At 39.9% G+C, this 12992-nt stretch overlaps 3 protein-coding genes across 7 annotated transcripts in view; 1 reads left to right on the forward strand and 2 right to left on the reverse strand.

Annotated features, from left to right (window-relative positions):
• Nucleotides 1–383, reverse strand: part of Pi3K21B (phosphatidylinositol 3-kinase regulatory subunit alpha) — a 32715-nt gene extending 32332 nt beyond the window's left edge. Inside the window, exon 1 of one of the 3 annotated variants that reach the window (XM_026817632.1) lies at nucleotides 222–383. The gene's annotated coding sequence lies outside the window, so the exon portion shown is untranslated. Of the gene's footprint in view, nucleotides 1–213 lie in introns of all 3 variants that reach the window. The other 2 variants (XM_018032795.2, XM_026817633.1) reach the window with 2 other exon arrangements.
• Nucleotides 384–497: 114 nt separating this feature from the next.
• LOC108629862 (armadillo repeat-containing protein 6 homolog) lies at nucleotides 498–2915 on the forward strand. Its single transcript, XM_018032774.2, has 5 exons — nucleotides 498–870; nucleotides 1279–1610; nucleotides 1694–1989; nucleotides 2062–2327; nucleotides 2449–2915. The coding sequence occupies exons 1-5, from the start codon at nucleotides 754–756 to the stop codon at nucleotides 2821–2823; spliced, it is 1386 nt and encodes a 461-aa protein (XP_017888263.1). The 5' UTR covers nucleotides 498–753; the 3' UTR covers nucleotides 2824–2915.
• Nucleotides 2916–5127: 2212 nt separating this feature from the next.
• LOC108629873 (thrombospondin type-1 domain-containing protein 4) overlaps nucleotides 5128–12992 on the reverse strand; it is a 47578-nt gene continuing 39713 nt past the window's right edge. For 2 of the 3 annotated variants that reach the window (XM_026817619.1, XM_026817621.1), the window contains 13 exons: nucleotides 11725–11897; nucleotides 11128–11332; nucleotides 10513–10679; nucleotides 10257–10362; nucleotides 9924–9996; nucleotides 9647–9855; nucleotides 9202–9334; nucleotides 8885–9134; nucleotides 8549–8725; nucleotides 8293–8457; nucleotides 7966–8142; nucleotides 7667–7835; nucleotides 5128–7253 (listed from right to left, as the gene is read on the reverse strand). In XM_026817619.1, coding sequence (XP_026673420.1) covers nucleotides 7132–7253; nucleotides 7667–7835; nucleotides 7966–8142; nucleotides 8293–8457; nucleotides 8549–8725; nucleotides 8885–9134; nucleotides 9202–9334; nucleotides 9647–9855; nucleotides 9924–9996; nucleotides 10257–10362; nucleotides 10513–10679; nucleotides 11128–11332; nucleotides 11725–11897 — 2126 coding nt within the window. In that variant the 3' untranslated portion in view covers nucleotides 5128–7131. The remainder of the gene's footprint in view (nucleotides 7254–7666; nucleotides 7836–7965; nucleotides 8143–8292; nucleotides 8458–8548; nucleotides 8726–8884; nucleotides 9135–9201; nucleotides 9335–9646; nucleotides 9856–9923; nucleotides 9997–10256; nucleotides 10363–10512; nucleotides 10680–11127; nucleotides 11333–11724; nucleotides 11898–12992) is intronic. The other variant, XM_026817620.1, reaches the window with a different exon arrangement.

Raw genomic sequence — 12992 nt, forward strand, 5'->3', positions numbered from 1 at the left:
CGCTATTCCCCCGACTATGACGAACCGTTTTCTTTTCAATCGTACGTAGCCGCATCTCTCGCACGCGAAGGTACACAACGCTTAGTAGCGAATCCAGGGAAGATTAGGCTTCTTACGGGCAAGAAACTCGACGTAGTGATCGGTGGGGATGCAGGAACGCGAGGCTTGACAAATACAGATAGTCTTTCGGCGAATGAATATCAGAAACACTACCTACATACTTCCGCGCATCGGATCCTCCAAGTATTCAGCTTCGGCTATCGGCGGAACGACGGAAAAACTTCGAAAGACAGAAGAGTAAATGACAAAGAATTGTTTCTCTTAATCGCAACACGTACAAACACGCACGGACACGGTTAGGCCAGGCGATGCAGCTGAGGGCGCTGCGATTGATCGTTGATTACATTTATCAAGACGAGGCACCTACTTGTTCGAATTTACTTGTCGCCACTAGAGGGAAACTACCGCTGCCAGAGACAGCCGCTCATTCCTATAGATGCGTCCTCACCTCACCAGTCACAGACTCCAATTCTGCTCCAACTCCTTCAACTCCTTCTTCTTCTCGCTAGGAGAACTAGGAGAAGACCGCGCGATCCGCGACGCGACAGAGATTGACATTTACCTTTTTGCCATCGCGCGTGAACCGAGTACGTACACCCGGTACACCGTACACCGTCTCTCGCATCCTCCAAGACAGCATTCATTTCCTAATATAGAGATTCGGGACACGGTGAACAAAAGTACAACATTGCCATGGTTCGCGTGATTAGTCAAGAAACCTATGATGAAGTCGTTAACGAGAATATGGAACAATTCTCGATGACTCCCGAGGAAGCCATCGGAGACGCGGTAAAACAATTCGAAGCACAGGTATTTCCATTTATTTACTTCTGTTTTTATAACACAAACATTTGTCGAAAATTGTTAATTAAACATTGCGAATATCAACTGTGACAGTTATGTGTCATTATAAAAGTGACTTGAAAATTTTAAATAATGTTGTAATGACAAAAAAATTTTTTAAGTGTCAATTTAAATGAATATCAATCGTATTGTTATTGTAAAGTCTTTCATTATAAGGATGTGGTTTTGTAATAATAATATCAAACTCTTATTGTTTTCATGTCACTAGGCACTTACAAACATTATTATTATTGTAATAGAAAATTTACTTCACTCATTAGACGCTATTATCTTACACAAGAATACTGGAATTTAGAACACGTTACATAAGTACACATTGTGCCATGGTTGTTTTTATCAATTCTATTTTTATAGGGTGTAGACTTGAGTAACATTATTAAGGATTTAATTCTGAACGATGACAATGAATTAATTACATCTTGTTTGAATCAAATTAACATTGCCTTAGAAGAAAAGAATTATGGAAGCATTCATCACGTCTTAGACAAATTAACAAAACAACTAGACAAGGATATTTCACGCAGAGTGTATGCAGGAAAAAAGGGGGCATATAAAACTTTGATCAAATTAATGAAAGCTTGTATCAATAATACCACAATAATAAAGGCGGCACTGAGAACTATTAGTTCATTGATGAATGGTAATCCGGATTTACTGGATGATGAGGGAATTGCCTTGCAAATAGAGTAAGGACTTATTATTAGTTCTGACTACCTCCAATACGCAATATTACAGAAGATATATATTTATACATTATCCAAATTGTTAGAATTCTAGACAGTTGTCCGGACATTCCAACGTTACAGTGTCTTTTGAGGTGGATAAGGGAATGTTGTATAAAACACGAGCTCAATAGACAGGGTATTTTTAATGCAGATATATTTAACAAATTGAAGAAAATATTGGTCAGGGACAATGCATCAGGACCTGAAATAAGAGATGCTTGCGCTGTGATCCGAGCCTTGGTGTTAGATGATGATATCAGGCACGAATATGGGAAAGCTCATGAGCATGCGAGTGTAATTGCAAAAGGGGCACTCAACGTTCTCACCGGTTTAATGCCAAGTAAATAACGATTCGTTGTTTAAAAAATATTTTAAAGATGAAACCTTAATTCATGCAGTCCATTGCATACAGGGTATAGAAAAGACAAAGGGGTCGTGGGCGATTTGATGATAACTTTAGCTGCGTTGATCGTGAGGAACGAGTTTTGTCAGGAGGTAGAAGATGCCGGTGGGTTGAAGTTCGTCGTAGACGTAATGATCGAATACCCGGATTCGGAGAAATTGAACTGGCAATCTCTAAAGTTATTGAAAGCTCTCGCTGGAAATGACAATGTAAAATCGGACATCATAACTTCCGGCTGTGGGCCTATAATCGTCTCCGCGATAAGTAGACTTAGAGTAAGTTAGCATTTATCCGATATTGCTTTTTGTGAAACATGTCCGCTGTGAACTATTTAAAACGTTGCGTACGAGTATTTAAGAAGAATTGGTATTCAAACGTTCATTGATCACACGATAGGAATCTGAGTGTGTAGTGACTGCTGGACTTGCATGCATATCCGCATTAACACTGAGATGCTCCTCGAACGCTGGCGTGTTTTACGATTGCGGAGCGCCGCTTGTAATCATTGACGCAATGAAGGCTTACCCTAAAAGCTTGAGTGTTTTGAAACAAGCTGCTTGGGCCATACGAAATATGTCTGTTAGAAATAAGATGGAATGCTCAGAGTTTATTGCTCATGGTGTAGAGGATGTCTTGGCGAGAGCCCTTAAACTACACGGTTCTAAGATCGAGAGTGACGTGAAAGCGGCTCTGAGAGACCTAGGACTAAAAGTGGAATTGAAAGAACAGTGGACCGGAAAAGGTGTATCCTTGAACAACGGAATCGACTAATCCGCACATTAATTCGTTTTCACTAATGCTCCGTACGTTTCTATATGTATGTTGCTTTAAAATGAAAAAGCAAATAAATATCGTAAACAGTTCGCATTAGTATCTTTCGTAGCATCTTTTAATATATCTTTATATGCGTATATCTTTTTTTGTAATTTGTTTTATATATATTATATATTTATATGTTGTACCTTAATAAACTTTTATCTTTAATACGAGAATGAATGTGAACAATGTCCCCCAATTGTCCCATAGATAAACCATTCTTTCCAGTTTTTCATGGTCGTATGTATTATTTTTATTGAGCAAACACTCAACTTTTCTTTCGCCGATACATCAACGACACTCAAAATTTTAATCACAATTACGTGAAACATAGTCTTACTAAATATCTGATACAAACTTTAATCTGATTCAATGTCTCCCTCGTATGTAAGCTCGATTCTAGTATCTCATTATTTCGTATTTTCAGTCTCTTTTGAGCAAAGTCAGGTGTTCGATATACATACACACATCCGATTATTGAAAACAATATCTAAAATTACATCCACGTTTAAACACGTAATATTCACGTACGCTGCGGAACGTCGATCCTTCACGATCAGTCTATATACCCTATCTTCTCGGAAGTACAATGAAAACTTAGAAGGGAAGAAGTTTTCACAAAACTGGCCATAGAAACATTCCAACAGGTAGTAAATGTAAGATAACATTTGGTATTGTTATCTTCAATAATTCTGGAAAGAGATTTATGAAAACTCCTTTTTTTATGGACAGTCTTCGTACACCACAAAATACATATTGACATTAAGGAGCTGTCGTTCGACTTGCGACAGCCCCTAACACCGATAACAATCATTTAATTATTTTTCGTTGTATTCACTCCTGCAAGAGACTACGATTGTATCACAGTCTTTGACGAGGTCACATTTGCCGTCGGACATTATAATCATGTCTCGAAGCATATGTAATAATAGAATATGCAACCTTCTATTCACAAACTAATGACTAAAGATAGATTTAAAAGTATTTCAATTTCAGAAGAGAAACAAACTATTTCTACCCTCTATTTTAATGGATCGAAATGTATTAAATGTAAATACATGCGGCTAGTGAAATCGTATAAAAATATATATACTTAATAGATACATATCAATTTTTTTATTTGATAAATGAGTAGAATAACGTATAGGACTCTTATCCATCCCCGATTTTGACATTGATTTTATTCATCCATAGAAAGAGAAACATCCTAATGATCGTGCAAATGTATATGTACATACACGGAGAAATGTACATATACATCTTATGTATCTCTTTAAATTAGATAAAAACGCTTTTACTGTACTCCATCTCTACTCTCTTTCTGTTCTTTTGCTATGCTACTCACCGCACTTACTCATACGTACAATATAATAAGTAACATACAGTCGAAACGGATAAATTGACGAAATTTTACTTGTTTCGATGTGCCTAATTTTTTTATACTTCCACCGATTTTTATGAAACTTTGTGCAATTGCACAACTTACTTACGATTAAACCGACAAATGGGATATTTCGAAGTTTTATTAGAGATCTTAATAAATAAATTAAAAAATGACTCTTTACTTCTTTCTTCACGAGTACGACCAATAAAAATTTTTACACATGTTTAGACTAGATGTTCATGCATATTTATGGGAAGATACACACACACATTTATGGAGAGACACAGTATACAGAAATATGTAAATTAATACAAAATATCTAAAGCAAAATACAATTTATAATATTCTGTTCCTTTAATTTTATTTATTAAAATAGGAATTTGCATAAACATATATATTTATTTATACGCGCAGTCTACAAATGAAGTCTTGAATTTCACAAAAAAGTATGTTTCGTATCCGACATTAACAAAGTTGTTCCATTTTGGAATGCGTTATTTTTCCGTTTCGACTGTACGTATATGCGAAGAAGTTTCTTTCTCAAAATATGTACGCTAATCATCCGCGTCATAGCCACGAGCACCAATTATAGACTTATACGAAAAAATGTGTATTTTGTAGATACATTGAACGTTTAGACACTGTAGACATTTAATAATGCAAACCGCGTCCTCCAATCGTTTAATTAAATTGATAATATGTAACTAGAACATGCGCGCGATAATCTAGTAGACAAGGAAGAAAAGGTAGCAGAATAGGAATTGAGCAGAGAAGAAAGAAAAAATTCTGAGAAGTGTCATGCCTCACTTAAAAGTAATTCCAGCAACTCATACTTACCTGACGTAATCGAGCCGGTGTAAATTAAAGAAACGATACAAGAAGAAACGGAAAGTTTATTGAAACGAATTGCGATCGCAACAGAAATTAGAACAGCTTTTTGAGGGACACAAAGCGGTTCAAAATATGTATGTATTTTACGGTGTTTATACACAGAGTTCTCGTCGGCGTCGAGAAGGCGAGCCGGAATTTAATTAACACCGAGAATTGATTGCCGACGCAGTTTTCGCGAGGTCTGCTGTCTGTCAATCCTTGGAAGATGACATCTATTTAAACTTAATCGACGTCCGTATGCCAGGCCTCTGTACATGCGATTTGCTCAGCATCGATTGATCATAGCATCTTAAACGTTTAACGTGAAAGACCTATTTGCTACTTTTCGTTAGGACGTCGAGAATTAAATTCGTTTCTAAGTATACCGTGTACATACAGCGACTTACTATACTACCTACACAAACAAGCGTACATTTGAGTCGTTATCATTACTGTAATTATTATTGTGCTACAACTAGGTACTTTCGCATATTTCAGAATAGGCAGATCTGTTGACAACATATGAACGTACTCCAACAGCACTCAATATTGCAACAACGTATCTTCAACATTGTTACATTGCAATTGTCGTATAATATTGCTACAACATTCCAACAACAGTGCATTTATACGTTGCAGTGCAACATTATAGTAATGTCTCACACGATTTTTATGTAATTGTTATATCGATATTATTGGGAATATATAATATAATTAATCATAAAGAAGATCATAATCGTAATCACAATTATAACGTAAAGGAATTATAGAAATACCATCTGTACTTTCAGAAATTCATTTGTGGCAATCCTGCAGCAACATTGTTTGAAATATTGCGATCTTGCATTATTATATTATATACAATATTTTTGCAACATTGCTGCAAAATTGAGTGCTGTTGGAGTATGTAGCTATGACGTCATATACGTAGCTACCGACGGATAGACGGACGCGTCGATATTCTTGGGATTATCGAGTCCGATGCACATGCACGGAGTATTTTTCTAACGATCGATCCTGTTCCTCGGAACAACAAGAAAGGAACGAAACTCTGAAGGGATACAAGGTTTTCCGGTTCGGGGTTGCCCTCGTCGTGGATGAATTTGTTAACAAGTCAGCCTCGTAAATCAGACTCGGCACGGCGTCGCGCCGGGCCCGATATGTTAATTAAATCGCTCGATAACGGAAATCACCCGCGGCTCGTATCAATCGTAGCCCGGTACAGGCCTACGGACGGGATAAATAATGTTTCTCAACTAATACAACCTATACCTATCGAAGTAATACCTACCGAGCTGTACATACATGCAACCGTATCGCTCGACACGTTTTGCTCGCCTTTTCCGCGGCGGTACTAGACAGCCGAACAGAACTCGCTCCGAAGCTCGTTTTATTCTGTTTCGCGCCGACGGCACGCCGCCGTCGTCCAAGCAAAAGCTCGCAGGTTTACCTATCTAACTGCCGGCACAAGGCCGTGCAGATCTCGCGCATGGAAATCGCGGTCGTTACTTATTTAGAAGCGTAACAATGATAATCCGCTGTAAAATTCGACGCACTGACGAAATTATGCCCCTACGACCGTTCGTACACAGGTTATCTATAAAGGTAACACGCGTGCACACATGCCACACGATACGATTCTCTGGAACACAGACAGACATATCATGCTGTTTCGTGTAAACGATGTCCTCTCCTTAACAGAACCCTACGGTTTCTTTTTTACCCCGAGTTGTCGATTCAGCTATGCTTAACGTTTTTAAGAGAATTAAATAATCGTCGTTCTACTATTTATCGCGTAAGAGCTCGTAAAAGAAATAAAGCTATGTGCGAACATGACTGATTATCGCGTTAAATAAAGTTACACATATGTAATGCGGTCGTCTCATTCTAATAATCTTATCGTTCGTCAAGGTCCTCGTATCGAGGAACAAACCTGTTCGAATTTTTATATATATGTATACTATATATAATATACATGTAGCTACGAATGGTTCCTACCTGAAACCATATCAATTGAATTCGCGGCACCGGCAACACGTATATTTGTAGTATTTTATCCGGCACAACCCGGCCTTTACGACCAACGCGCAGTCTTGCGTATCGACACACTCTGGCGATGCTTCCAAAGCTTCTGAAATTTTCCCAAATTCGTCAATTTATTTAAAGTATAATTAGGAATTAATTATTTAGAATTATTTATTTAGAGTACAATTATCACTGTTTTTACCGAAGGCGTTAAAAGACATTCCGCTTAAGATTATTATCATTAACTTCTTACTAATATCATTCAAATTTAATTAAATTTATACAAACCGTATATTAATGGTAAACTCTCTTATGCGTTTGTATAAATTAATTTTGTAAATTTTCCTATAACAGTTGTTAAATTTACTTAATTCATTTAACAAAAGTCGAAAATTAAATGATGAAAATTGCGGAAGAACGATTAACTTAATGATAATAATTTCAAGTGAAAATTTCAAAAGGTCTTTCGACACTTTCGATAGAAATACTGTTAAGGATTAATCATATAATCTGACTTACTCTTCGGTGGTTTGCTCGACGAAGGTGTATGGTCTTTTTTACACGGGACCAGATCGCATTGTCGTTGGTCGCTCGGCCTCGCGGCTTCCTCGCAATTCGAATCGGTGACACCCTGGTGGACGCAGCGAACCAGTCTGGTTTGTAAACCGGTGCCGCACGTCACCGAGCACTGAAACCAAACTTGCTATTTATATCGGTACTTACATATCGAGAATGAGAAAAAGTAAGGTCGGCCCGGCTAGATCGTAAATTTACACGCGTTGCCGCCCGGTTCGGCCTCGGTTCAGCTGCCGATTTACCTTCGACCACTCCGAGGTAAACCATGTCGGTGTGCACGGACTCGTTCTACACGGTTGTTCGTTCGCCGGCCTCGAGTCGTTGCAATTGCTCTCCGGTAACACGACAAATTCGTTCTCTGTCCTTGCGATGCAAATGACCTCTCGATATTGAACACCCGGCCCGCAGGACACGGAACACTGAAACCATATTCGTCCGGCATGTTCATTCGAGACGATACCACGGTCGATTCTTGTACTATGTACATCTAGCGTCGTTTTACTCATTAGCGACCGGCTCGACGACGAGCGATACGAGAGATATTCTGTTTTTGGTTATCAGTTACTAACGAATGTCCAAGGGCCGGTGAACCATTTCGCGTTATCGCAGCTCGTTTCCCTTCCGAAACACTGCCTCTCCGTTTCCGGTCTGTCTTTGGGATTGCAGAACAGCTCGCTGCCGTCGGCGCAAGCCACTTGCCTCGTTTCCACCCCTTTCCCGCATTCGCTCGAGCACTGAGCAAAAGACAAAACGTTGCACACATTCAATGATTCGTGCGATGACACATCTCGTTTATTCTGTTTGCGTTTGTATAATCTACTTCACCTTAGATGACCATTCTGAGTAGAGCCAAGGTGCTCGCTGTTCCGGACTGATACCCGTACAAGGTACGGATTCGCAAATTTTCTGAGATTCTGGTTTGTCGGACGCGGGACAAGCCTTTCCCGATGTAATGCAGGTCACTGTTCGGTTTTGGACCCCCGTTCCGCACGTCGCCGAGCACTGAAATCACGAAATCCCACAAACAGCATGCGTCATTCACCCGCGGGAGTCGACATCCATTTCGCTTAATGATAATAACTTGTTAGCCTCGAATCGATTTCCTAAGTGAAAGGACAGCCGCGAATACGCTGTCTGCTACTGGGAAAGAAGTAACGTTACCGGGGACCAGGCGCCGGCGTCCCATCTGGGCGTGTCGTGGTGCGAGTGCATGTGCCTTAATTCCGGGCCGTTTGTGCAACTCGGTTTCGTACAGCTTTCCATGGTTTTTAAGCCCGGTAGTTGCGTACACGCACCGGCGGCCACTCGCATCGTTAAGTTCGCGTTCAACTCCTGCACGCATTCCAGCGTCCGTATCCTCGTGCCGGTTCCGCAGGTAACCGAGCACTCGCCCCACGGTTCGGCTCTCCATCTGAAACGATAATTGCGGATTCCAATGTGCACATAGGAACCGATTTACCACAGGGAATTTATTTTACCTAGGAGGGCAAGGGTTGACGTTGCAACGCAACGAAGCCGGTTGCTGCGGTCTTCCCACGTTGCGACAACGTTTCTCGTTTACTATCATCTGATTCGTTTCGCGAACGCATTTTAAAATCGCCGTTTGAACACCTGAAGAACGAAAATTGACTAATAATTCTTCTCGGCGATTCAATCATTCTTTATTATTCAATAATTATTACTAGTAGACTGCGGATTTTATGCAATTATAAGAGAATTGAATGTGCAGAAATTATAAATGCTACATTTAATGTATAAGACAATAGATAATATCAAAAGTTGGATACATGACTCAATGTTTAAATGATCTAGTAAATATTCATCTAAAACACAACTTTCAGACTTCCGATTAGACCGAAGCAACTCAGATAATGACGTAAATTTCGTAGTAAAATAATGAAGCAATAGATAGAGAAATTATACCTCCACCGCAGTCTTTGGAGCAAGGAGTCAGACCAAACATTTTCCAGGAGAATCGTAATCGTTTCTTCTTCTTGCTCTTCGACTTCGGCTGATCACCAGCCATTACCGTTGTTGGCGAATGCTTCATTTCTTCTTTTCGACCTCTGTCACGGGCCCACGTCCGATCTCGATCGTGAACCGTCGATGACAAATCGACTTTATTAGTGGATCTAAAAATACAGATGAAGAATGCCGGCTCCTTTTTTTTTAATTCTTAATGAGAAACTCGAATATTTACATCCTGCTCGCGGGGATTGTTAGTGCGACACGGGCATCCGAATCAGGAATTTCATTTCCACGATCGATGGATCCTGACAGAAGAATATTATTATTATTATTATTATTATTATTATTATTATTATTATTATTATTATTCCATTTGTACTTTTTTAAAAAATTAACATCATACAAGGGTTAAAGTAGAAAGTAAGAATATAATACAAGAATTAATGGAAACAAAACAATAGTAGAAAGAGAGAATATAATACGAGACCATACATTGTACAAAGTGGGAAGAATGCGAAAATATTCGAAGAGATCCAGTGTCGGAGAGCCTTTAAAAACGTGTTACCTGTTGCCAAAAGTGGCGGTGCTATTAACGGCCTGCCGCTGGGTGCCTCCTTCAACGGCATCATATATTTGTAAAGCACTCCGGGGTTCATTTCCTGCGTCAGAATCTGAAGATTTAAAACACACAATTGGTACGCAAGAGATCGTACTTAATGTATAATACGATCGGGAGCGACGGCCCTCGACGGCGCAAAAAATGGTCTGAGATCCAATAAATTCGAACGGTCGCGATATCAGAGACGTCTTTGTGGGCGTACCTCTAAATGCAAAGAATCGTTCAGCGGCCCGGTCGCCAAGATACACTCCATACGGTTTCTATCACCCCTCTGGTATGTTAATGTAGTGCCAGCCGCTTTATAAGTGCCGCTTGGACTGTAAGCCGACGGCCCGTTCAGGATGTAACTACCGTTGCTGTCTCTCAGAGCTGCCGCCCGTCCGATTGTGTTCGTTGGGAAACGGTCGTCGAAAAAAGTTAGTTTCGAAGTCATGTAAAGGTGTTGTCCTGCTTTTGAGTCTGTTCGCCTCGTTAGCCACTCACTCGCGGGAACAATTTAATAAATCGTTGGCTGGGAGGCAAAACGTAATAATTCAGCTAAGCGCTGAAGAACGTAACGTTCGGCCGAGCGTTGGTAAAGGCAACAACTCGATAGAGAACGTTACAGTTCGTGGGCACCTTTTCCTAATATTTATTTCATTGTACGGGAAAATAGTCCGAGGCTCGGCAATAAAAGGAGAAAAGAAATTCGAAAGTCTGCAATTGAAACAATCTCCCAGCCGACGAAATCGTGTCATAGCAAGGATCTGGAGTGGCCAATGAACTGAACTCATCAATCATAATTTCAGATTTGGAGATAGTGAAGAAACGCAAATACCTAAGAAATTGCTGCTGAATTTCAGCTCGGAAATGTTGAGAGACATAGCTCCTTTCGGGATGGTGGTCACGGGTTGATGACCCCGCGGCAGCATTGGTTCCATAAAAATCCCCTCGTACAGTCTACAACCTTTACCCTGACCACCGCAGACGCCACAAGCGTCCGTCGTGACGCCAGAACCTACCACACCGTCGCAACCTACGGGCTAAAAAAAAAGGCAAACATTCGAAAGTGGATTGACTTGCACGAGCCTGCGAACTTCCACATTTTCGTCCGTGTCCGGTCGCCAATAGGATCGTCGAACTGAAAAAGTTGGGAAATCGAAGCGCGACGATATCGTACGGTCGAACAAAGGGATGAAATAACGCGGAACAATGGCAGGCGAGAAGGAAAGAGAAAGATAGAGAGGGGGGAACGAGCGAGGCGAAACAAAACGGACACGGTTAACTAGTTAGCCGCGTCGTAATTGAAAGAAAAAGCAGAGGGCAGAAAAAAGAATCGCGGGCCAATTTAGTCGATCGTATCGAGGAGGAACCGCGATTAATTTCCGCCGCGTCGATACGCACGGGGATTTATGTCCGATTCAATTAATCGTACCTTGCATTGTCCGGCGACACAGAGCCATCGGTCTGTGCGTTCTATAGAAATTCCGGTATTATATCCACGAAGATTCGGAGCGTCGCAGGGTGTGCCGTCTATTACTGCCGGTTCAAGCGTTGCGTAAAAACGCTCGCCGACCGCACGGCAATTCAGCACGCAGGAATTTGGAGCTGGCCAACAGTAATTATAATTATAAGAAAATCTAAAATATCACGAATCGTGTATCGTTTTGTTATCCCGCGACTTATCCTGTGTTAGACAATACTAATAAGCATTGGTCAAAAATTTAATCAGATAGAAATGTTCTTGTGTACTAATACAAATTAATATATTACAAAAGATTATATAAAGATTATATACAAGATAATATATTTCTAACGTCAACATAAGAAATAAAATAAATGCATTCTTATTTACTTTTATCTCAATCTAATAATGTTTGTTTTATCACTAAGTTTTCAATGTTTATAGAAGAGATTTCATAAATTCCATTGTTAAAAATTCAGTTTCAAATCTATTTTTACTTATTGCCAGTTTAGTATATCTCATGTACCATATGTATAAATATCGAATGGTTTTCTTTGAACATCCTGTGGTAGAAGACGTTATTACTGTGTAAACGTAGCTGATTTGAGGACAGTTCGTATGTACCAAGGTAATTAGAACATCGCGTTTCGACGGCAAGTTGTCGAGTAGAGGATTTGGAGCAGCTTTTGCTTACCGTCCAAGAACGGAACCCAATCGTAGCTCTCGCCCTTGTAGCTCCTCCCGTTGTACTTGGCACATTGTTCGGCCCGCAAATCCTCCGGGAAGTTTGGACATTTCTGTTTCAAGTAAGAGCTTAATTAAACTCCAGGTAATTAAGGATCGATCGCTGAAACGTTGTTACGCTGCCAAGCGGCTCCCACTTCAGTCTTTCCCGAAGTCAATTAAAATTGACACTTTTGCCGTTCATTTAGGTATCGCCCGTTCTGTACGGCCACATAGAAAGCGCCACGAGGGCTCATTAAAAAGACATACTTCAAGGTCGATCATTCGAATAGCTGCAGTTATTTAAAATGTCTTTTTGATTATTTTATTGCGAGTATATTTTTAATCGATCTGAGTCCGATTTTAATTGGTACACGGAATTTTTCCGCTCTAAAATTAGCCTCCATTAGAGCCTGTGGAAATATTGAGATTTTTCTAGAGACATGTTTTATAAACGAAAATAAGTCTGGCAGAAAGGATTTTAAATAAATTATTGTATTTATTCTCTTTTAGTA

Source organism: Ceratina calcarata, unplaced genomic scaffold (genome assembly GCF_001652005.2).
Source record: "Ceratina calcarata isolate Rehan_Ccalc_2016 unplaced genomic scaffold, ASM165200v1 scaffold59, whole genome shotgun sequence".
Lineage (NCBI taxonomy): Eukaryota > Metazoa > Arthropoda > Insecta > Hymenoptera > Apidae > Ceratina > Ceratina calcarata.